This window comes from Canis aureus, chromosome 9, assembly GCF_053574225.1.
Source record: "Canis aureus isolate CA01 chromosome 9, VMU_Caureus_v.1.0, whole genome shotgun sequence".
NCBI lineage: Eukaryota > Metazoa > Chordata > Mammalia > Carnivora > Canidae > Canis > Canis aureus.
In genome coordinates this window covers 64,984,686-65,006,036 of record NC_135619.1, presented here as the reverse complement: position 1 = coordinate 65,006,036, position 21,351 = coordinate 64,984,686, and the positions used below count along the sequence as shown (strand labels likewise).

General features: G+C 43.7%; 1 protein-coding gene across 7 annotated transcripts in view; it reads left to right on the top strand.

Moving 5' to 3' along the window:
• TTC7B (tetratricopeptide repeat domain 7B) overlaps window positions 1-21,351 on the top strand; it is a 250,364-nt gene that overhangs the window by 104,412 nt on the left and 124,601 nt on the right. For 6 of the 7 annotated variants that reach the window (XM_077910343.1, XM_077910344.1, XM_077910342.1 and 3 more), the window contains 3 exons: window positions 6,423-6,501; window positions 12,034-12,206; window positions 19,614-19,677. In XM_077910343.1, coding sequence (XP_077766469.1) covers window positions 6,423-6,501; window positions 12,034-12,206; window positions 19,614-19,677 — 316 coding nt within the window. The remainder of the gene's footprint in view (window positions 1-6,422; window positions 6,502-12,033; window positions 12,207-19,613; window positions 19,678-21,351) is intronic. The other variant, XM_077910348.1, reaches the window with a different exon arrangement.

The window sequence follows — 21,351 nt, the reverse complement described above, 5'->3', positions numbered from 1 at the left end:
AGCCCTTACCATCTGGCTCCAGGGACCATATTCTATTTTGTCTCTCCAAGTGTAGGGATATAGACAAGTATATGGCTTCATCTATGGCTTCTTTCCAGGCCTTCCATGTTAGGCAAGTTCTGGTTTGTTTGGTACAAGTGTTATTAAGTTGAGGGGCCCAGCCTGGTGGTGAACACCATTTGGCTTCCGAGGTGAAGTTGAGCGTAGTTGCAGTATGGCTTGTGAGGATGCATGTTTATTGGCTGGCTCACAGTTGTGCCCCTGGGCCCTTTCCTGGTACACAGTAGGCACTCAGTGTATGCTGTTGTAAGGAGGATCGACATCCTCTGACCCATTCTGAAAAGTCAGGGAGGAAGAACACAAGAGGAGGGAGGCCTGTCCATACTCTGTTTCCTCAGAGAGCGGGGCTGGGGCCCTGGGCGAATGTCAAGGAGCAGGTTGTTGAGGGAGGTGGGGTTGCTGTCTCTCAGGGTCTGGCTTGCATCTTGAGCCTCAAGCATGCCACACGGGAAGGACCTGTCTACATGTCCCTGCCCCAACATGGGGATAGCTCTTTCTGCTCTGTTGGACTTGTACCTAGGCTGCCCAGACACCGCCTGGTACCCGGTGGCTGCTCAGCATGCTGCCTGCTGTCTAACCAGCTGACCAAAGCACCTAGTCTACTCTGCTTTTGTCCCAGGGAAGCCTCAGTTGCTGAGGTAGTCAAAAAAAATGTTGTTAAGCCTAGTACAACTCTCATTAGGTTTGAAATGAGACTTCCGGAAGCTTGGCCTGCTTGTTCACATCCCAGCGTGGATGGTTGTCACATCCCCCGTCACCATATCTAGGCGGCAGCTGGCTTGCTCCGGTGATGGGACAGAGTCCTCTGCTAACGAGGCCAAGGTTGTGGGTTTGATCCCTGGCCTCTGACTGCGGCCGGCCATCTGTCTTCACAAATGCATGTTATTGGATACGAGGCGAAGGGTGCGTGACAGAGGGAGAAGCTGGAGTCCATTCTGGGAAAAACAGCTCCCTGACAGCCGGCCAGAAGTGCCCTTTGGGACTGTGAACGATGTCTTTTCCTCCTCCCACTTTCCAGACCTGGATATCTGGTTTTGATTTCAGGCTTTTTCCAAATAGGTGATGCTAAGATTATAGAAATGAAGAGGCAGCAATTCTCAAGCCCGAGAACTGAGAGAAAGTGCCCTAGAGCAACATGGTTTATTTCCGTTTTTTTCTGGGGTTGTGTTGACAACGTCTCACATACTAGTGGGCTGTATCTTATGACGTCAGAAGTGTTGTTCCGTTCGTAGTTGAGAAAATGCTTCTTAGCAAGGAGCTGGGGAAAGAGATTTCAGAATAAAGATGGCTCTAAGCCTTTGCTTTCTTTTGAGGGCACTCAGCTCCCTACGTGTCACTTGGGTGCCTGGTTGGCTCTGGGTAGCTGTTGGGACAAAGAGGGCTGTTGCTTCTAAGATGATCACAGTTTGGTGGGCCAATAGATGTAAATATGAATGAAAATCAGTGTGTTGAGTGCTCTCTGTGCCCAAAATGTGTGCACGCTTGTTGGGAGCACCCAGGAAACAGGAAGCTGGGGAAATAGCTCCCAATGGTGGCCTTTGATCTGGGCCTGGAAGGGTAACTAAGAGTTCCGAGGCCACTTCTGACAGAGGGGCATATGTAAAGGCACATGGGCAGGAAAGCTGCCCAGAAATGTCTGGACGCTTTCTAAAGAGGTCTTCAAAGATCTTTCTTATCCATGCAGTCCTCTGAAAGCTGTCAGGCCAGGCATGCCCAGCTGCGTCACTCGGTCCAGACATGTGTGTCAGTGCTGCCACAGACACCCATGCTGCAAGGCCACCAACGGCGTATGGGACATATTCTGTTTAAGAGGGTGCTTTGCTGGGCTGCCTGCCAATCCAGTGCAGTAAGAAAAAAGGGGACAAGGAACAGGAAGAAAATGCATCCCCCCTTGTGGTCTTGGTGTCTCCTGCTCACAATCGATCTGAAATTCATTCAAAAAGTACTTACTGAGCACTTGCTGTATGCCAGGCTCTGTTTGAGGGGTTTGGGGTATGTCAACGAGCAAACATGGTGCCTGCGTTCTTATGGGGGATGTGGAGGCCTCTCAACTCCCTGAGGTTGGATGGTGTCCCTTGCTCACCAGTGTGTCCCCAGGGATGGATGATGTCCCTTGCTCACCAGTGTGTCCCCAGGGATGAGCCTGGAACCCAATGTACAATAGTACTTAGTCACTGTTGACATGACCTGCTGCTTAAGAGCTTCAGGGGTGCCACTTGGTAAGAAAGGACCTGGGAAGAGCCACGATTTCTAGTCGCTGAGAGATCTATGAGTGTCGACTTGTTCTGTAGTTGATCACAGAGAAGGACAAAAATACCTTGTCCTTACTATCCAGGAGTTTGACTAAACAGCATAAAAAAGTATTCTATTTGCCCCAGAACTTTGAGTTTGCATCACAGTGACAGTTGATATGGAATTGAAGTGCTTTGGTGGCCTGAGCCACACTCCAAGGTCAGAAAATAATTTGGAAGCCTGTGTTAAGGGGAAGAGTTGTCTCTCCTCCACTTAGTCCCAAGAAATGAAAAGAGAAATAACAACAAAAAAAGTGTATTGAGCTTGCTGTTGAGTGGCCGCCCATCACAAGGTGAAATGTTTCTCAAAGTCTCCGAGTTTCTCCCAGCCCTGGTTTTCCATTTTGGTTTTGATTTTAGAGGTCTGACTTCCTTCCCCAGAGAGCTCCCCCTTGGTTTGGTGGCACAGAGGCACAGCCAGCAGGGCAGGCGCTGCCATGGGCTTGTACATGAGAGTGCAGATTTCAGAGACCAGCTTACAGAAGTGCTGCCATGGGGCCCACGGGGTCAAGAGGGAAGCCAAGCACTAGCGAGTCCACCCCCACCCCCCCGTGTCCTCAGGGCCAGTAGATGAGACCTGGAAGGAAGGAGGAGGAGGATGAAACCAGGTAGAAAAAGGAGGTGGGAAAAAAATGCAAGTAGGTCACCAGGAGTAGCATGTGTCCCTGTGAAAAGTGGGTGGGCTTTCTTGTCAGGACAGGGCAACGGGTTACCAGGGTTTGAATGCGAGCAAGGCGGTGGGAGTGGCCCAGGGTCCCCCTGCAGGGTCGGGGACAGACAGTGCTGTTGGCAAGCGCAAGCAGGGTTGTGGTTGCTCATGGACTGGACCGGCAGCTGGTGCTCAAGGGACGTGCAGGCCCTTTCTCCCTGGTAATAGCTGAGCTGTTGGGAACTGTTCCACGTGGAGGGAAACTCACTCGGCTCGGGAAGCTTACCCAAGCAGGATGCGGGAGGTGAACCCCAAGTTCTGACAGCTTGCCAAAGTGCCCGCTGCTCAGAAGCTGGCAGGAACACTCGTTTTGAGAATAGTTTGCCGTAATGAATTCTGACATCATCGCGCTCTCAGTCAAGGATGTTGAAATGGAATAAATGACCTAATGCGAAGGGTCTATGGAAACCCTCAGGACCAGGGAAAGTCCTTGGCTCCCTTGTCTTCATTTTTGAGTGGAGTTTTTAAGCGACAGTTCATTCTGGATATGTAATGAGCTCAACATTTAAAGAATAAACTAATAGTTCAGAGACATGAAAGCAATCATGTGGCTTTTATTTCCCTCAAAATAGGAGTCTTTCATAGCACTTTGAATATAATTCTTTTAAGTTAATTTACCCTTCTTGCTCCTTTCTATCACCATTATCCATCTAGCTTAAAAAAAAGAAAAAAAAAAAAAACTTTTCCCCCCGGCTGTCATAGTGGAAATGATTGGTTGAATAAAATTATAAGATTAAACAAAATGTTTGAATGGTGCAGGAGTCGCCGCTGAGAATGAGATACTTTTGTATTTGAGAAACTTTCTTCCTCTTCTGATATTTAAAATCCTTCCCCTCCTTCCTTGCTGTCAGACCCATCCGTGGTTGTCCTTGAGGGGGCCTGAATTCATTTGCTGAGTGGGGTGTCAGGTCTTTGGGGGGTTACTGTGGATTCTTTATTTACAAGCAGGACCTCCCCTAGCCGGAGGGAGAATTTGATTCCGAATCCTAGGCTCTCTCCAGAAATAATCAGGGAACAGTTGAAAGAAACTATATTTGCTTGAAGGCCAGGCTACCTGCATAGTGAGTAGGCCCCCAGAGGCAGCCCCCCCACGTCCCAGGCACTTCCCCCAGGCCTCCAGCAGGGGGCGTCGGGCCCGCGCGGGAGAATCCAACCTCTCCAGCCACCCTCCCTCCCTCAAGGCAGCGGTCCCGGGGCAGTACCTCGGCCACCAGACTGCTTCGCCTGCACCGTCGGATTTTCTTTCCAATTTTGAGCCACTTCCCGGGAGTATCTCATCAGCCGTGATCACCGGGACGTGTAAAAATTTGCGTTATGTATATATGAAGTAATTTGCATATATATGATCAAGACCGCAGGCCTAAGCTCTCCTCTTGGTATTTTTGTTCTTTCCTTCCAGAGCGGCACCTCCTCTGTCTTACAGCTGATATTTCTTTTGCCCAGGAAGGTGATAGAATCTAATAGAAAGCTTCCAGCTCACTCTTTCACTGGGTTCGTGAAGCTGAGCAAGCCATTTCGCTTCTGTGTCACAGTGGACTAGATTGGGTTGTCTTGCAGCTAGCTAGAAAATTCTGTGCTTCTCTAACTGGATAAGTATCTCATTCTGTCGGGAAGGCGAAGAGAGATGGTCCCAATGCCCAGTTCTTATCTTGGAGGGTGCCCTGGCTTATCGTATATAGATTTGATGCTGCCTTTTCAGAGCTCCTTGCCACCCTGGGAAAACAGCCCTGTGAACATGGGTCTCCAATTATGTCCCCTTAGCCCCACCCTTATGACACACAGTCCAACTGCTCTCCCTTGTGCACGCAGTAGGAGCTTAGTCTGAGATTCTGGGGCAAAAAATTCGAACGCTGTGTCCATGCCCATCCCTGGTTAGTTATAGCTGTTTGCTTCCCCCTGTTACTTAAGAGCACTGAGCTTCAGTCCAAAGCAAATGTACTTTGTTGCCTGTGAACATGGATCCCATAAAAACAAACGAAGGGAAAAGCAGACTAGATTGAATATCCTGGGGCCCATTACCTGATTTTCATTCATGTCTCTGTTAGAGTTCCTTCAGCACTGCTTGGAGTCCTGAGCACTAGCGTCTCTTTTTTATGCCACCCTGAAGCTTCTGATCTGATACCATCTGATATGTGTGGGTGATAGGAATCCGGGAGTTTATGTACTCATGCCAATAAACTATTATCTTAAAGTTCCGGGGCTGCTGTTCTTGTGAATGAGAGTCCTAGGATGATGGGTAGGTATAAGATACAAATTAATAGCCCTTGTGAGGGCCTGCAGCATGCAGAGCCCATATTCAATTTGATTAAATAGCTTTGCACGATTTAAAATGTCATCCAAGAAGAGAGCCAAATACCTAGAGCATCTGCCACAGCCCGCAGAGGCTGGCTGACAGGTCTGCACCGGCTGACCTGTTCTGCGGCTTTTTGGAAAGATGAGATGTGTCCTAATGAGCAAGTTATAAATATCACCGAGTTATGTCATAGGTGGTGGAGCACTCAATGTAAAGGGTCTGGCTAGGAAGCGTTCTTGGCTGAACAGGCTGGGCACGGCTTTCAGGGAGGACAAGTGGGGGCCTGGATATAGTGACCAGGATGTCGCTATAGAATGATCTGTCCTTTAGTGCAATGTGTCACCAAACGTGACCCGGTGAGGTGTGGGTGGTGAGATAAGATGTGTTCTGATCCTCGTGGGGAAGCTCAATGTTCTAATTCTCATGCATTTGCTCCCTCTCAGAAGGGGCCTTTGACCATTTGCTTCTTGTTGATGCAGATTTGGGAGGAGGAGGGTCAGCTCGGTGGCTTTTGGAGATAGTGACTCATGTTTCGAAGATGCAGAGTGATTGCTTGGTAGAGCCCCTCAGTTTTCATACCTGTTCTCTTTGTCCTGCCCATAAAGATGGCGAGTTATAGGAACCCTATACCACACTGCATTTGGTGCCATGTCACTATTCCTATAACCCTCTTGCCACGGACCTTTTAAGTGAAAAGAGATTTAGCATCATCAGGAAAGCAGGAAAACTATGGAACCATTGTGAGGTCGAAGATAAACTTTACAAGATATTTTCCATATTTTTTCTTCCTTCCTTCCACTCATTCATTCATTCGTTCTTTTTTTTTTTTTCCTTTTTGCCTCAGAACTGATTTTTTTTCTCTCTAAGAAAATTTGATTGTGGGAGCACAAAAGACCAGGCCAAATTTTTCAGAGTCGAACAAAGATGGACAGGCATATGCAGACTAATTGTTTGCTTAAAATCTAGCCAACAGCTTTTATGTAGACAAAATGCATTGAAATATGTGTATAAAATATTTAATATTAATGCACGCCAGATGGAAACCCTGTCAAATTCTGTGTGCACGCAGGAACTTGACAAGAGGCGTCGGGAGATTTAGAGAGATCCTCAGAGCAGTAGAAACGAGAACAACTCAAAACCTGCGAATGGTGAGTGCGATGGGTGATTTGATTGAGGCCAGAAGGGCACCTCGGGTGTTATCTCCCCACTTCCTCTCCCTGCCTGTCCCCTCCCCTCCATATATATATGAAATATATATGTATATATAGAGAGAAATATATATGTGTGTGTATATATATACATATACACACACACATACTTTAGTGAGATGTAATTTCCACATCACACAGTTCACCCATTTAAAGTCAGCTGATCTTAGTGTACTCACAAGAGTGTTTAGCCATCACTAATATTTAATTTCAGAACATTCTCACCCCCCAAAGAACCCCTGTGCCTATCAGCTATCAACCCGCATCCTCTCTTTTCCCCCCAGCCTCTGGCAACCACTGTTTTATTTTTTGCTTTTATGGATTTGCCTATTTTGTAAATTTCATGTTAATAGAATTACATACTAGGTGGTCTTCTTTGTGACTGGCCTGCTTTACGTAGCATGGTATCTCAGGGTTCAGCATGGATCTGCACTTCGCTCCTTTTTGTGACCAAGTACTATTCCACTGCGTGGATATAAGACATTCTGTGTGTCTATTCATCTGTTGATGGACATTTGGATTGTTTCCCTGTGTTGACTATTATGGGTAATCCCTCTGTGGACATTCTTACACAACTTTTTAGGTGGACATGGGTGTGTTCAGGTGCCTAGGAGTGGAATTGCTGGATCCCATGGTGACTCCACGTTTAACATTTGGAGCAATTGCCAGACAATTTTCCAAAGCAGCTACACCATTTTATATTCCCAGCAGCCGTTGTGAGGGCTCCGATTTCTCCGTATCCTTAACAGCACTTGTTATTGTCTGTCTTTTTTAGTCCTGGGCATCCTAGTATGTATGAAGTGCTGTCTCATTGTGGTTTTTAATTTACATTTCCCTGATGGCTAGTGACATTGAGCATCTTTTTGTGTACTTTGGTAGTGCTACCTCCTGAAACAGAACAAGTGCATCCTGTAAGGCAGGGAGAATATAAGCCTTGCCTGATGCCATTGTGGTCAAGGGGTTGGTTGTATGTTAATGATTTCATACCAAAACCCAGCCTGAGCAAAGCAGATTGGATCCTGAAGAGTACCTGGTTGTTCGACTAATTGCATTGGTGCTAAAACTTTGAGGAGAAATATAAAAGCTAGTTAAATAAACTTGTTCATCAGCATCAAATCAGCAATTTGACTGTCTTGTTGGCATAAGTTCTCTCTCTTCCTTTGAATCCTTAAACTTTCCTGCCTGGGAGGATTATTAATGATACCTCCATATCTGGGTGAAGGCCTGGTGTTTACCGGAGACTAAGCAAATACCCCTTTCACAACTGACATAACAACCCCATATAAGATTCCACTCTTGTCTTGTTACAGTGTACCACTGTCCTCCCATTGTCACGACCCCTTAAAATATACGGGAGCATTTTCAGTTGGGCAAGGCTCAGTGACTCCTGTCATGGGAAGTGAGGCTGTATCTTTATTTTGGTGTCTCCAGGGTTTTAGGATGCAGATATCCAACTTGTGGACGCAGATGGCTAAGCAGTAGGCTTTCCTAGAATTAGGGGTGAGACAAGATGAGCAACTTTATACATGCCCCCGCCACCAAGACCTCACTTGGTCTTTGGTATTTATTTATATATTGATGTGATTTTGGGGGTGCCTTAAGAGGTTCAATCCAGATATTTCAATTTGTAGAGTTCTTTAAGGAAAAAAAAAACCTGAAAAAATATGGATAAAAATTGTTGACAAGTGTCTTTTCTCTCAAATTGACCTACTCCCAACATTTCATAAAGCTTCTTGCCTGGTCAGCATGAACAGTTTCTTTTAAGATTTAGAAGCACAATAAAGTAACTGGTTGTATTGGCAAGGGTTCTTATAATTGTTTTAAAAGCTGATTAAAAAGCCAATCTTCCAAAATTGCTTAAGTATGGAGCATTTGTTCATATTGTTGTCTCAAAAGCATATATATTTTATGAAGGAGATTAATGGTTTCTCCCCCACTAGAAGGTGTGAGTGCATCCGAATACGCTGTAGGCATATGCCAGCTGCTTACGTCAACGGTATTCCTCACAGAATTCGAGAATATCTTCCATGATTGCCTGAGGTTTATGATATTCAAATCAATGTACTTTAACTTCTAAAAATCCTATGAGGTGGGATTCTGAATAAAGACACGTCAGGAGTGGAGAGAGGTTTCTTCAAGCATTTTTTTCTTTTTTTGAGAAGAGTGAAGAGGCTTCTAGAGAAGTTTGGGTAGACCAGAGCTGCCCCTGGGCATTTTCAGCTGTAAACTGTTTAGTGGTGACATGTGGCGGGGTCACTTTTGCTCTGTGTTGGACTTGAGGTGCAAGTAGGTATTTAGCTTTTGGCCTTGGCTGATGAGCCTCAAGTAACAAGGTCGAACTGCTTCCAGTTCCTTGAGTGCTTAACCAATGGCGTGCATCAGAATTATCTGAGGAACTGTGAACAAATGCTCATCCCGGTCCCTGACCTCAGAAATGCCAAGTAAGTAGGTTTGGGACAGTACCCGAAAACCTTAGTTTCTCATTTCCATGAGGCATTCTTTGCCTTCCCTATTGAGAAATACTTTGTGGGTCTTATTTACTGGTTTCTTGATCTACAGTGGCCATCTTCAAACTTGTCCAGTTAATGCAGCTCGTAACTATATGATTCCTTAAAATTAGCTGATTTTGCAAATTTATGACACTCCTGTGAGATGGAAAAGTTGCTTTGTAAACTCCATCTGGGGTGCAACCATAGCCGAGAAGGATTTACAAATACATTTACAGCAACCCTGTTCTTAGATAAATACTTCGAAGAACTGAAAGCAGGTGTTCCAACAGAAACTTGCACGTGAATGTTCGTAGCAGCACTGTTTATGCTAGCCAGAAGCTAGAAACCATCTGAATTCTATCAGTTGATGACTAGATAAACAAAATGTGGTATGTCCACACAACAGAGTATTATTCAGCCACAAAAAGGAACGTGACACTGACCCAGGCTACGGCATGAGTGATCCTTGATGCTGAGTGAAAAAGCCAGACCCAAAAGGCCCCATGTTACATGATTCCATTTACATGATATGTCCCCAGCAAGCAGATCTCCTCAAAGCAGGCTTATTATTCCTGGAGGCTGGGAGGAGGGAATGGGAAGTAACCACTACACGGGTGCAGGGTTTCCTCTGGAAGTGATATTCTGGAACCAGAGAGGTGATGGTTGCATAGCACTGTAAATGGACTAAGCACCATTAGCTCAGACACTAAAATGGTTAAAATGATGAGTTTTAATGTTACATGATTTTTGCCACAATTAAAAAAATACATACAAAATGAAAAATGTTTTAAAGATTTTATTTGTTTATTCATGAGAGACACAAGGGGGGGTGTGGGGGTGGGGGGTGGGGCAGAGACCTAGGCAGAGAGAGAAACAGGCTCCATGCAGGAAGCCCAATGCAGGACTCCATCCTGGGACTCCAGCATCATGCCCTAAGCCAAAGGCAAATGTTCAACCTCTGAGCCACCCAGGCATCCCCAAAATGGATTTAATGACCAAGTTTATACATAAAAGTTTGACTTCTTTCTTTCTGGCTCCCTTCCTTTCCTTTCTTTCCTTCTGACTTTATTTGATAGCTACCAACAATTTATAAGCATTTCACTGCAAGTAAATGAAACCGAAGTATAAAAAAGTAAAAGGTCTGATCGATATTGGTGATCTGCTGGTCATTTCTCATATTTATCTCCCGTTCTGAACTTCCGTTTGAGCTGTCAGTGCACACAGCAGACATCTTTCCTGATCGTCAGTGCAGTGGTGAAGTGATACATTTAAAATATGCAATCACATCTAAACCTCATTTTCAAAGTTTCTCTGGAAGGTTAGTACTTGTAGGTAAAGTGAGATCTAGCACAAGCTATCTTGTAATGGACAAGCAAACTGTGGAGGGCAGAGATTTTTATAACTTTAGAATCCCTCCATGGCAGGTATATCCAGAAAATGAAGTTCCTTGTTCATTTTTTTTTTCCTTTGACTTTTTTTTTCTCCACTATGGTGAGTGGAGGCTATTTTTGCCAGTCGATGCTTCCAGCAGAAGTCATTAGCTTATATGACTGCAGGGAGATCGAAATGAAACTGTAATGAAGGGCTTAAGAAAACAGTTCAGGAACTGTTTAGTTCCTGAAAATTGTGTTCTTATGAGATCTTTACAGATGGCTCAGTTGGGGATGATAGGAATGCATTTAATTTCTCATTTTTATAGACATTAAAGCCAGTGGGTCTTGCTTGGGAATAATCAAGAAAATTTGCCTTTACCCAGTGGTTATCAGAAGCCACTGAGCTAGTGATTTGGTTGCATTTAAATTTCCTTGTGGTGTTTTAGGAGATTTCACATGGATGAAAACCCAGCAAAGTTTCTTCTGGAACATATTTATTTAAAAGTCTCACTCTCAGGGAAGATAAGCATTCTTTGCCTGCGTATTTCCAAAGAAAGTGAAAACTTTGTGGAAAAACTCGATGGTTGAAGTTTTATTTTGCCACCTTTGGCTGATTGTGGGGTAGCATGGACCACCCCCTACCCCTACCCCCCGAGGTGCCCTGCTTCTGTTTTCAGGGAGATTTTGTGGGGTTTTTTTGTTTTTATTCTTCCTCTTCTTTACCAGTGGAAGATTATGAGGTAAGTGAACTGATACGCATCAGCTAACAAAATATTTCTTAGTAGGTGCCACATCCCCCCTCCTCCCATTCATCATCCAGCATCCTGTTCTACTATAGAGTTTGAAGAGCATAGTAATCTGGGTCTTACTTAGGATGACAAGACCCGGATATGGTCTGGGTTTTCACAGCAAAGAAAACGAGATACCTAACCAGCTTTGAAAAGAGGTCTTGATCAGTCGCCACACTCGCCACCTTGCTTTCTCTTTTGCATAGGCCAGCAGTATAGCCTCTGGGCTGGGAGGCCCAGGGTGTAACTGGAGCAGACATTCCGGTGCTGAGTCCCAGAATGGGGCCACTGTGGTACTGGCCCTTGGCACTTCAAAGAGGGAAGGCATTCCAAAAATCTGTCCTGGATACCATCTTATCAGCAATGAAGAGATTTTTCTCCCCCCAAGAATGACATCATCTAGGTTGAGCACCGGCTTTTTCCCAAGTTTGGGTTTTAGCAGGGATCTGTTGGGAGGTGACAAAAAATATTTGCAGTTCACCTATTATAAGAACTTTCAGGAAGGAGCTTAACTAAAGTTTCAGTAGCTTCAGGCATAAAACCCTTGAGCGCTTTAGAGTGCCACAGAGGTAGGGTGGCATGTGAAGGGTATAGGCTTGTCTTTTAAGATGGTCCAAATACCTTAGTGTATTTTCTTTCCTTTTCTTTTTTGCCATCAACTGATACAATTTTCATCAGAGAAGTAAAAACGTTTAGCCATGAGTCCTGGAATAGTGCCTTGCACAAAGCAATGACTGAAAAATATTTACTGAATGAACGAATGAGTGAATGAATGATACAAAATAGATTCATGGCTGTGCCTTTGCTCTTTTGTATTCCCAGACAATAGCCAGGCAATTGGCGGAGATCTTGTTGCGGGGTATGTGTGAACAGAGCTACTGGAACCCTCTGGAGGATCCACCCTGCCAGTCACCTCTGGACGATCCTCTCCGGAAAGGAGCAAACACAAAAACCTACACCCTCACTCGGAAAGCTCGAGTCTACTCAGGAGAGAAGTATGACAGTTGGTGTCCTCACTTGTGGGTTGGGGGATGGGAGGGAAGCTTTGGGAAAACTCAAAGATGAGTAGATGTTCAAGGGCAGATTCTTCTGCTGAAAGAGGAACAAAACAGACAGGTCTCATTTGCTAGTTTGATGGACATACCTCATTATTTTTCATAACATCTGTGAATATCTATGCACCAGTGGGCACATTGTAAGTAGGAAAGTTTCTCTCATCTTAGTGCTTGGCTACCATTCTCAGCCATCACCATTGGTCTTTTGGATTCTCATTCTGTTTGTTATAAGAACCCCAGCATTACCCAGCAATCATTGACAATGCTGTTTATAAGTTGGACTTAACCTTCTTTTTTTCATCGAGTCGTTGATCCTTTTGTTTAAAAATTAGTTTTCAACTGAATTAGCCATAAGAAGAAGGAAGATTAAATAATTTGTGATTGGAAGATGATGTCTTTTTAGAACTTCTTATTTTTTTTAAGTTTTGAATCTAAGACTTGACCAACCTGGAGGAAGATGAGCTAGGGAACCACTAGATCCTCAGCATGGGCCTTCCCCAGGTTGGGGGCACTAGGGGATGGCAGGCAGAGACCATGAGGAGAGCCAGGAGACCAGAGATTATTGACTCACTCTTGATTCCTCATCTTCGAGCCTCACTCTCATATCTTTGCCAGTTCCTGCAAGGACAAGGCATGATGGCTCTTCAGAATCTCTCCATGAGGGGAAGGAGGCATGTATGAATAAATACGGAAACTTCCCTTGATGGCTGTCAAATTGGAAAAATGGGAGAGAGACTGCAGGCTGCTGTTTCTGGGGCCCCAGAGCAAGTGCTGTTAGATCTGCGGGGAGGGGTGGTGGTGACTAGATGCTGACTGGGTATGTGACTTCTGTAAATGATTGTCCCATTTTCCAAGGGGGCAGCACTTCTCCAGCAGGCAGGCTCCTCTTAATCCCCTTATGTTGACCCTAGCATTTCTCTCCCTCATCCTCCTCTTGTTCAGACCCCATTTCTCCTATGGATTCAGACAAATGAGCATATTCTTAACTTTTTCCCTAGGCTTATTTTAGTTTGTGTTTAATCCGCCTTTTAACTTAATCCCCCTTTTTTATGGCCTTGTTGACGATGAGTTTGCTGAATTCACAGCCTGTGTTTACTTCTTAGTCCTTATCTGGATTCACAGAACATCTGTTCTAGCACGTCCTGAACTCTCACTTTAAAAATGCTGACCCCTCATTATGAACTATTTAGTAGCAGGTTTGGGGCTCATGTTTAAAGTGAAATTTAAATCCTAAAAATAGGCCTGAGATTTTTTTTTTCCACCTGCTTTCTATGCTGCTTAATAGACAGGTATATAAGGTGCCAGGTATGTTGAGAAACTCAGCTCTTGTTCCCTTCCCTAATCAAGCTGGACATGTGGGTAGAGCTCTGTGTCTCTTTGGGTGTTATTCCAATGTGGCCTTACCTCTTGAAGGCAGAAAAGCTCATAATGTTGGCCACTTCTCCTTTATCTGGTGAACCACTGAGACTTTGTCACTCTTCTGACATCAACTTTCTCCTGTCCAAGGAGAATTATGGAGGCAATATGCAGATCTAGAAAGTGCAGTTACTAGTTAAAGGGAGATTCCCATAACAGGACTGGGTGCTGAGTCACAATTTCATTCCACACAGATGCAATCATTTTTTTTTTTAACCATGTTATTGAGCTATGATTCACCTGCTATACAATTCACTCATTTAAAGTATACAGTTCAGGGGGCACCTGGCTGGCTCAGTCAAAAGCATGTGCCTCAGTCTTGGGCTCATGAGTTCAAGCCCCACATGGGATGTAGAGATCATGTAAATAAATTTAAAAACCAAAAAAAAAAAAAAATACAGTTCAGGGGCTTAGTTGTGCTTCCATCACCATAACCAACTTTAGAACATTTTTATAACCCTGGAAAGAAATCTAGCATCCCTGAGCTGTCACCCCCCTATCTGCCAATCCCTTGCATTTTCATATGAATTTTAGTATCAGTTTGTCCATTTCTGGAAGAAAAAAGAAAGAAAAGGCAGCTAGGATTTTGATAGGAATTGCATTGAATCTATAGATCAATTTGGAGGAGTATTGCCATCTTAACAATATTAAGTCTTCTGATCCATGAATATGGGATGCCTTTTCATTTGTTTAGATATAATTTAGTTTCTTCCAACAATTATTTGTTGTTTTCAGGGTATAAGTTTTGCACTTATTTTTTGTGAAACTTACTGTGTTTTATGCTATTCTTTTGGATGCTATCATAAGTGGAATTATTTTAATTTCATTTTTAGTTTGTTCATTGCAAGTATAGAGAAATACAATTGATTTTCTATATTGATCTTGTATACTGCAGTCTTGCTGAATTTGTTCATTAGTTCAAATAGTGTTTTAGGGATCCCTGGGTGGCGCAGCAGTTTGGCGCCTGCCTTTGGCCCAGGGCACGATCCTAGAGACCCGGGATCAAATCCCACGTCGGGCTCCTGGTGCATGGAGCCTGCTTCTCCTTCTTCCTGTGTCTCTGCCTCTCTCTCTCTCTCTCTCTGTGTGACTATCATAAATAATAAATAAAATAAAATAAAAAGAAGAAAACAAATAGTGTTTTAGATTCCTTAGGATTTTCCACAAGATCAAGCCCCCCAAGTCATCTGTAAATAAGTGTAGTCTTACTTTTTCTTTTCTAACCTAGATGCCTTTTATTTCATTTTCTTCCCTAATTGCTTTGGCTAGAACGTCCAGCACAGTGTTGAATAGAAGTGGCAAGCATAGTGGATATCCTTGATACCACTTGATACCTGATGTTACGAGGGGGAAAAGTGTCCAGTCTTTCACCATTAAGTGTGAAATTAGCTATGGGTTTTCATAAATACCTTTTATCAGGTTGAGAACATTCCTTTCTATCACTATTTTGTTAAATTCTTTTTATCTTGAGAAGGTATTTAATTCTGTCAAATGCTTTTTCTGCATCTATCAATAATCATGTACATTTTGTCCTTTATCCTGTTGATTTAATGTATTACGTTAATTGATTTTCAGATGCTAAGCCAACTTTTGTCAAATTTCATTGATCTTTTTGAAGAACCAACTTTTGGATTTGTTCATTTTTTTAATTCACTATTTCCTTAATTTCCCCATTGATCCTTATTCTTTCTGTTATCACCATCAGTTTTTAGCTTTCTCGTTTTGTGAGTTCACAATGATACTTCTAGTTTTTTAGTAAAGACAGAAAGCGTGCTGGGATTATACTTGTCTTGGGGCTCCCTGATGACCAGGACTATCTGATTAGTTAATTCTATGGCAAAAAGGATGTTATCACCAGTTCAATTATATGGCTTAGCAGGTGAAAAAGGGAATCCACAGATGAGAATGAAACCCCATCTTGGCCAGTAGTCCCAAAAACTTTCCCCTCCTCGGTCTCTTATGAGAAATACAAGCACACAGTAGACTTTAGAAAGCACAGAGCCTTCCAGCTCCAGTAGATCACAAGGACCATTCAGAATAGCTGGTCATAATGGAATATAACAGAAAAACGAACTCTGTCAGAAAACTCCACTCCTTCTCATTGTATCCTGGACCTGAAATGGAAACAGGATGCTCATTTTCTCCCCATCTTGAACTTTGAAAGGAAATCAAATGTTGACAATCCTAGATAGGAAAGAAAGAAGGAGTCACATGCCATGGGCCTCTTTACTTCCTTCCTTCTAGGTCTTTCTGTGAAGAATTCTTTGACCTTTGCATATATATATATAAAATTTATTTATTTATATATTTGTGAGAGAGAGAAAGGAGAGGGTCAGAGGGAGAGAATCTCAAGCAGACTCCATGCTGAGCACAGGGCCAGGCTTGGGGCTCAATCTCAAGACCGTGAGATCATGACATGACCAGGAACAAGAGTCAGACAGTTAACTAACTGTGCCACTGAGGTGCCCCTGCTTATTTATTTTTTAGGTAAGCTTTTTATTGACACATAGCACATATTGAGAGAAATACACAAACCAAAAGTGTAACACTTGATGAATTTTTACCAAGTGAACACATTCACGTAATTGGTACCTTGATCAAGAAATAAACACTGTTCAGTGGACTTGATCTGAATGAAAGACCCTCATGTCCTGAGGGGGTGTTGACCTGTATGGAATTTTGTGCCTTAGTGATCCTCAGATTGGGTTAGCTGATCCCTCATAATCAACAGGTACTCCTAATGACTGATTTAAGTCCTTTTCCTTTCTTGGAACCCTTATCCTTCCATACAAACCTAGACTGATGTACTCTCTGCCTCTGCATGTTTCACAGGGTGACCTGGGGGTGGGGCAGAGCTGCAGCCATTGTTGGCTTTGGTTCTTCTTCTTTTTTTTTTTTTTTCTTAAAAATTTTATTTATTTACTCATGAGACACACAGAGAGAGAGGCAGAGACACAGGCAGAGGGAGAAGCAGGCTCCATGCAGGAAGCCCAACGCGGGACTCGATCCTGGGTCTCCAGAATCACGCCCTGGACTGAAGGTGACGCTAAACCACTGAGCCACCTGGGCTGCCCTGTTGGCTTTGATTCTTTAGTTCTTATCCATCGGCTGTGGTTCAGCGACTGTAGATCTCTGGGAATTCTCTAGTGGTATCACACCCAGACAAGGCATAGTAAAACTGGAAAGGCAAGGGTACCTAGGCAAAGGCTTAGCTGATTGAGCGTCCAGCTCTTGATTTCAGCTCAGGTCGTGATCTCAGGGGTCATGGGATTGAGCTCCTGCATTGGCGCTCCATACTTGGGGAGCATCTGCTGGAGATTCTTTCTCTCTCTCTGCTTCTTCCTCTTTCCCCACTCCTGCTCTCTCTCTCTCTCAAAATAAATAAATCTTTAAGAACCTGAAGAGACCATTGCTGGGCCTTAGGGTTGCTGTTGTCACTTACACATAACTTGCTTGTGGGTTGGAGGTGTTTGGGGCCCTCCTTGGATCTAACTAGAGTCTGCACTGATGTCTGGATGGTGCCATTGACTTCCAGACATCCAACTCGATATTGGCTGTGTAATAGCTAACGATGACAGAAAGATAACCTGCAGTTAGATAAAATTGGATTAATTTCTTTTGTAGAATTGTTTCTACCATGTACAGTGACATCTTTCATCCAGCTGGGAAAATTTTAAGAAAGGGGGGTTATCTGGCAGCCTGGGCAAGGTCATGATCACTGTTTATATTTGAAGATTCTTGCCCTTGTTCCCATTGTATAGAGTCAGACAATGAATCAGTTCATCCAAAATAAGAAAACAAGCAACTTGCCTAAAGGTCAGCCCATGAGTTAGTCGGGTGGCTGGGCTGAGAATGTAGCCATTCCATCTTATTTGGTGTGCTGTGGATCTAGGACCCCAGTTTTTCCACTTCACAGGGTTAAGGCCTGGGTACCCCAATATCTTCCCTGAGGCTCTTGGGCCCCTAGAGAAGATTGTCGCAAAAGAAAAACAGTTTTGGCCCCACCACCACCCTGAGCTCCTTCAATGGAAAACAGGGGAGGAATGGCCAGAAGTAGGTCTGGAGAATCCACGAGCATTGGAAGGGGGTACTCTGGGGTTTAGTTTTTCAGCATGTCTCTTAAAACTACCCTTCCTACCCCTCCGACCCCTCACTTCTTTCTGCCAGCTCTGAGAGCTTGCAGTGCTTGAGAATACCCATCTCACCTGCCTCAAAAGGAAGGGTAGAGGAAGTGGAATTAGAATCAGTTAATGTGCTACTTGTTAGCAGCTCTGGTAAAAATAACACAACTTAGCATTTAAGCAGGCTAGATGGCTCAGATGGAATTTGGGGATTATCCATGGACTGAATTGGCTGGTGTTAAGTCACAATTAGCATGGGCTCTCTCTTCTCTTCAATTAGTCTGGACAATGCAGAACTAGCTAGCCATGAAAAAAAAAAAGGTTAATGTTACTGCTTTATTTGTAAGGTCCCAATTGTGTGTAAGCAAAGGCCAGAATATCAGGAAATGATTGCTGAGTGGACCCTCCCCCCCAACACACACATTCACACGAGAGTACTCTTTATTGAAAGGCTGCAGACTCTATTTCTGAATTTAAGGGGAAAGAAGAGTTCCGTCTTTGAAAAACCCAGCTCCTCTCAAACTATCTGTTTAAAGAAGTTCACTGCAAATCCTAGAATCTTGCTCCTCATTTCTAGGTCAGCCTTTTCATCAAATTGCAGCCCTGCAAGAGCAATGGGAACCATTCCACAGGTGGTTTCCTTACCTCTAGTGACGTCAGAGTTGTAAAAAGAGAACCAGGCCCTGTGCTTTTTCTGTCTTTCTCTTCACGGTCCTTTGATGCCATACAAAAGTTGCCAGCACTTCAAAGAGACCAAGTATTTATGATGCTGTGGATGATATGGAAGCCTTTTTTTTTTTTTCATTTTTTGCCATTTTGAGGTGAGGGCGAATCATCCCATCTCTTAAATTAAATGATGTGATGTCACTGCTGGGAAGATGTAAGTTTAGTCTTTACTTAATAATCTCCAAAACACCCAGGAGTTTCTTTTTTTTTTTTTTTTTTTACCAAGATCATTTTTATTGCACTCTTCTTCCATTCCATGAAAAAAAGAATCAAGTTTGGCTCAAATGGTGATAACTCTCTGAATTCTACTCAAAGGATTCAAGAGCTTTTAGAACAGGGAAAAATGCTGCAAGTCTCTAAAAATGTTCAAAGCACACATACAAAAAAAATAGGCTATACAGGATGGAGATTGGGGTTATGTTTGACTTTTTTTTTTTTTTTTTTTTGTTCTCTAATCTTGAGCAACATTGAGCTTAAAAGCTTTTTCTTTTAATCCCAGATGTTAGAGCTCGGCCAACTTCAGTAAAATAGATTAATAAGACAGCTAGCTCTTGCATACCACACTATAATAGAACATGTGTGTTTAATTAAGGTGGCTTGCCAAGTTCTTACAGTATTCTAGAAATGATTCAAACTCTAAAATTGCTTCCAATCTCTTATTCCGTAAGGACAATATGAGGTATGGCAGTTAGCAAGTAAGAGGTAAGAAGAGTACTGCTTAGTGAAGTGTCTGCATGATGTCCCCATAATGGGTTTAGGAGAAAGCTTTATCATTGAGATAATGGCAGTTTGTAGCAATCTAAATTTCTGCCTCTATAATAGGTGTGTATATTATTTGGGCTTTTAATGTGGTTTTTATAGCTTTATTTCGCTCTGCTGCCTGCTATTAAAATGCACAGTTAGAATGTATAAATTCTGTAGATTACCACAAACATAGCAAATTAATTCAAGTGTCCAAATGAGACAATGTTTTTGTGGCTCCTGCATAAAAATCCAGAAGATTTTAATATTCAGTGCTGTCCATTATCATGCATTTTATATTATTTTGAATTGCCATATATAAAATTTGATTTTCTTCACACAGCATTTTTTGTCCTCAAGAAAATACTGAAGAAGCCCTGTTGTTACTGCTGATTAGTGAATCAATGGTAAGTAGACTGTCCTTTTACATTTTTCTTTTGCCCATTCCTACAGTCCTGTTTTCAATATGGTGACTCCCTCTGTACAGTGGCCGTTTTTCTTGGGAGAAGAATACTTTCTCGAGGGGATACCCCAGGTCAATGGTGGGAGGAACAACGGGTTAAAGGAGGGAGCTGTTTCTTAATTCCTGGACTAGTTAGAAGTATCCCTCATAGGTTAATCTCAGCCTGGAACATGGAGCTTTTCTTATGGTAGCAGCAAACAGGCATCTGAGTTCATTCGCTTGCCCACTGAGTGTTGAGGGAACACTACCACAGTTGTGGATAGGTAAGCTGCAGCTAGAAGGACCACCAAAGGAACCCTGGAAAGAGGAGGAAGCCCCCAGAGGATAACCTTTTTGAGCCCTCTCCACCTGCCTGGGTGGGAGGGAAACTTCAGGGATAAATCACTGGTGGTTTTGTAGCAAGAGCCTGATGAAGCAGCCTCCTCCTCTTGGACCAGCCTCCCGCCTGCTCCCCAGGCACTGCGAGAGCTCTCTCCTATTACCTGGCTCCACTGTCTTGAGAGAGTTTTTGCCAGGCCATCAGATTGCTTTGGAATGTTTTCTTAATGTCTGGCCAGGATATCAAAGTTTACGTCTAGAATTTCATTACTCACCATTTATTGGGTTTCTGCTCTGCGTATTGCTAGGCATGACCGCCCTGGCTTGAAACTGTGGGAAGCAGTCTGTGTCACAGTAGTTATCACCTTGGCATGTAGGTGGTGTGTGCTGAGCACCTGAGCAGAATGGCGAGGCCCCTGGCACTTGGAAGGACTGAGCTATCCTCACACCCATTCCCTCGTTCTATAGATGAGGAACCTGAGGACTGGAGCGGAATGAGTGCATCCTGAAATGGTCTGTTGTTCCTACTAGATCACACTGCCTCCTCCCATATCTCCCACCTCACCATCAGGCGGGAGGAGAAGGAGGAGGGAAAAAAAAATGTAACTGAAGCAAGAAAGGTATTTTCCTTCTTCCCCAAGTGTGCAGTGGCAGGAAATACATCCAACTGAAGAGCATTTAGAAATGGAGCACAAGAAGAATGTCCATGTGCTGAGTGGAGGAGGGATCAAGAGAGGCTGGGATGAGTAAGGGAGGCTAACATTCTTCTTTTTTTTAAAAAAAAGATTTTATTTATTTATTCATGAGAGTCACAGAGACAGAGACACAGGCAGAGGGGAAGCAGGCTTCCTGCAGGAAGCCTGATGTGGGACTTGATCCCAGGACCCCAGGATCATGACCTGAGCCGAAGGCAGAGGCTTAACCACTGAGCCACCCAAGCATCCCAGGGAGGCTAGTATTCTTGCCTTAATTTCGAGCTTTGGATTTTCTTGTTCTGTGAAGTGGCCCAACAATGTTTACAAGAGCAAGACTGCTTGAGTTACCACTGCTTTTTATTTGGAACCTCTTTGACGTCATTGGCCTTACTTCCTCTGAGGGATGTAAGGTTGCCCCCCTTGACTCATCTTTCCTTGACTGTCAGCTGTTAACTCAGAATGGTGTCATTTACATTCTCTACTCTGCCTTGGCACAATCAGGGAAGGCATATATGTGAGCAGGCTGGCACTTTGTGGCATTCAGTGACTGCTTTTCCAATGAGCCAGTCTCACCACGCTTTGTCATCCATTCTTGGTGGTGGTGG